This window comes from Penaeus monodon, chromosome 21 (genome assembly GCF_015228065.2).
Source record: "Penaeus monodon isolate SGIC_2016 chromosome 21, NSTDA_Pmon_1, whole genome shotgun sequence".
Lineage (NCBI taxonomy): Eukaryota > Metazoa > Arthropoda > Malacostraca > Decapoda > Penaeidae > Penaeus > Penaeus monodon.
Window position 1 is genome coordinate 10,614,575 of NC_051406.1, and position 1,286 is coordinate 10,615,860.

The following is a 1,286-nucleotide window of genomic DNA, read 5'->3' on the forward strand; positions in this document are numbered from 1 at the left end:
TTCTCCATCTACCCTGTGAACACATATCAAACACTTAGCAGAGTTGAGGAAAGAACATATTATCCCATGTTTTTAACTACAGCCTTTTAAAGTCTGGCACCCAGCATTTTACAGCAGATGCAAGCTTCGCACAGAGCAAACTAGCTAACGTTTACCCATGATTTCTAGATGGTGGTGGTTGTAGCAGGGCTCGTTGGAGCAATGGGAGGCACAGCTGGGGAAGGGGAGGTGGTTAAGATGGCAGAGGGAACAGCAGTTGACGGGGCTGTGGGAGGGGCTAGTGGAGAGCTTCCAGCAGCTTTTACATCAACATAGGGAGGAGGAGCTTCAGCACTCGAGTCCCTCCGTGGTGGGGAAAGCATCTCCTGGCGGTCACGGTCCCGCTCACGGCCCGGTCTGTAGGCTTCTAATAGGGCATCAACTCTGTCTGGGGTAGGGCCCCAGCGAGAAAATCCAGCATCATTCTGAAGCCAGACAGCAACTGTTCCGTGGGCACTCTTCAACACTACCTCAGACCTAAAGGAAGTAAAATTGACCATTAAAGAATGAAATGCAATATCTGATTTCTTTTTCTAACAATCTGTCTATTGATTGCTAGTGATTCATCCTCTCTACAGACTTCATCTTCTACAACACTGAATTGAAAATCAAAAGAATATCTTAATTTATGCCTCCTTTTTTAAAATAAATACCCAACCATATAAATAAAAGGATACTTACTTTGACATGAAGTGTTGGAAACCATGTCTGTATTCATGTTCAAGTGGAAGTAGAACAACTTGCTTTCTGTTAAATCTGAAATTGTATTTACATTTATGTCAATCTGTTTTTCAGAGTATGTTGATCCACTCCACCAAAAACTTTGATTTGTTTACTTTTCTTATTTTCTAAAGATAGATACATCATATATCATCATTTTAAGTTGTAAATGAATATAAAAAGAGTGCTAATGCTAATGAAGAAACCAATTACAGTATAACTCACCTGGAGGCCTCCAAGTGTAGGAGAGCGGAGGGAGCTGGTTCCCTCCACTCTGGTACAAACACAATGAAGGAGAGAGGTTCGTGTGACTCCGACAACAGTTTCTCGAAGTGACGCACAGTTGCTTCCATTAGCTCTTCACAGAATGGAGGGTTGGCCTCAAAGGAACCACAAACTGGTTTGAAGTCTAAAATTGGTCTGAGGAGAAAGGAAATGTATATTTTAAATGAAGTAAAATCAAAAAGAAAGTTTTACATCTTTTTTCTTTTTTTTTATCCGTGTGCATAAAACTGCTAAATAATATA

The 1,286-nt window shown here is 40.9% G+C and overlaps 1 protein-coding gene across 1 annotated transcript in view; it reads right to left on the bottom strand.

The window, feature by feature from the left end:
• LOC119586206 (mRNA (2'-O-methyladenosine-N(6)-)-methyltransferase-like) overlaps window positions 1–1,286 on the bottom strand; it is a gene marked incomplete in the record, with an annotated part of 13,214 nt that overhangs the window by 982 nt on the left and 10,946 nt on the right. The window contains 3 exon segments of the mRNA XM_037934907.1: window positions 1–516; window positions 721–795; window positions 985–1,179. Of these exon segments, the coding sequence (XP_037790835.1) occupies window positions 165–516; window positions 721–795; window positions 985–1,179 (622 nt within the window).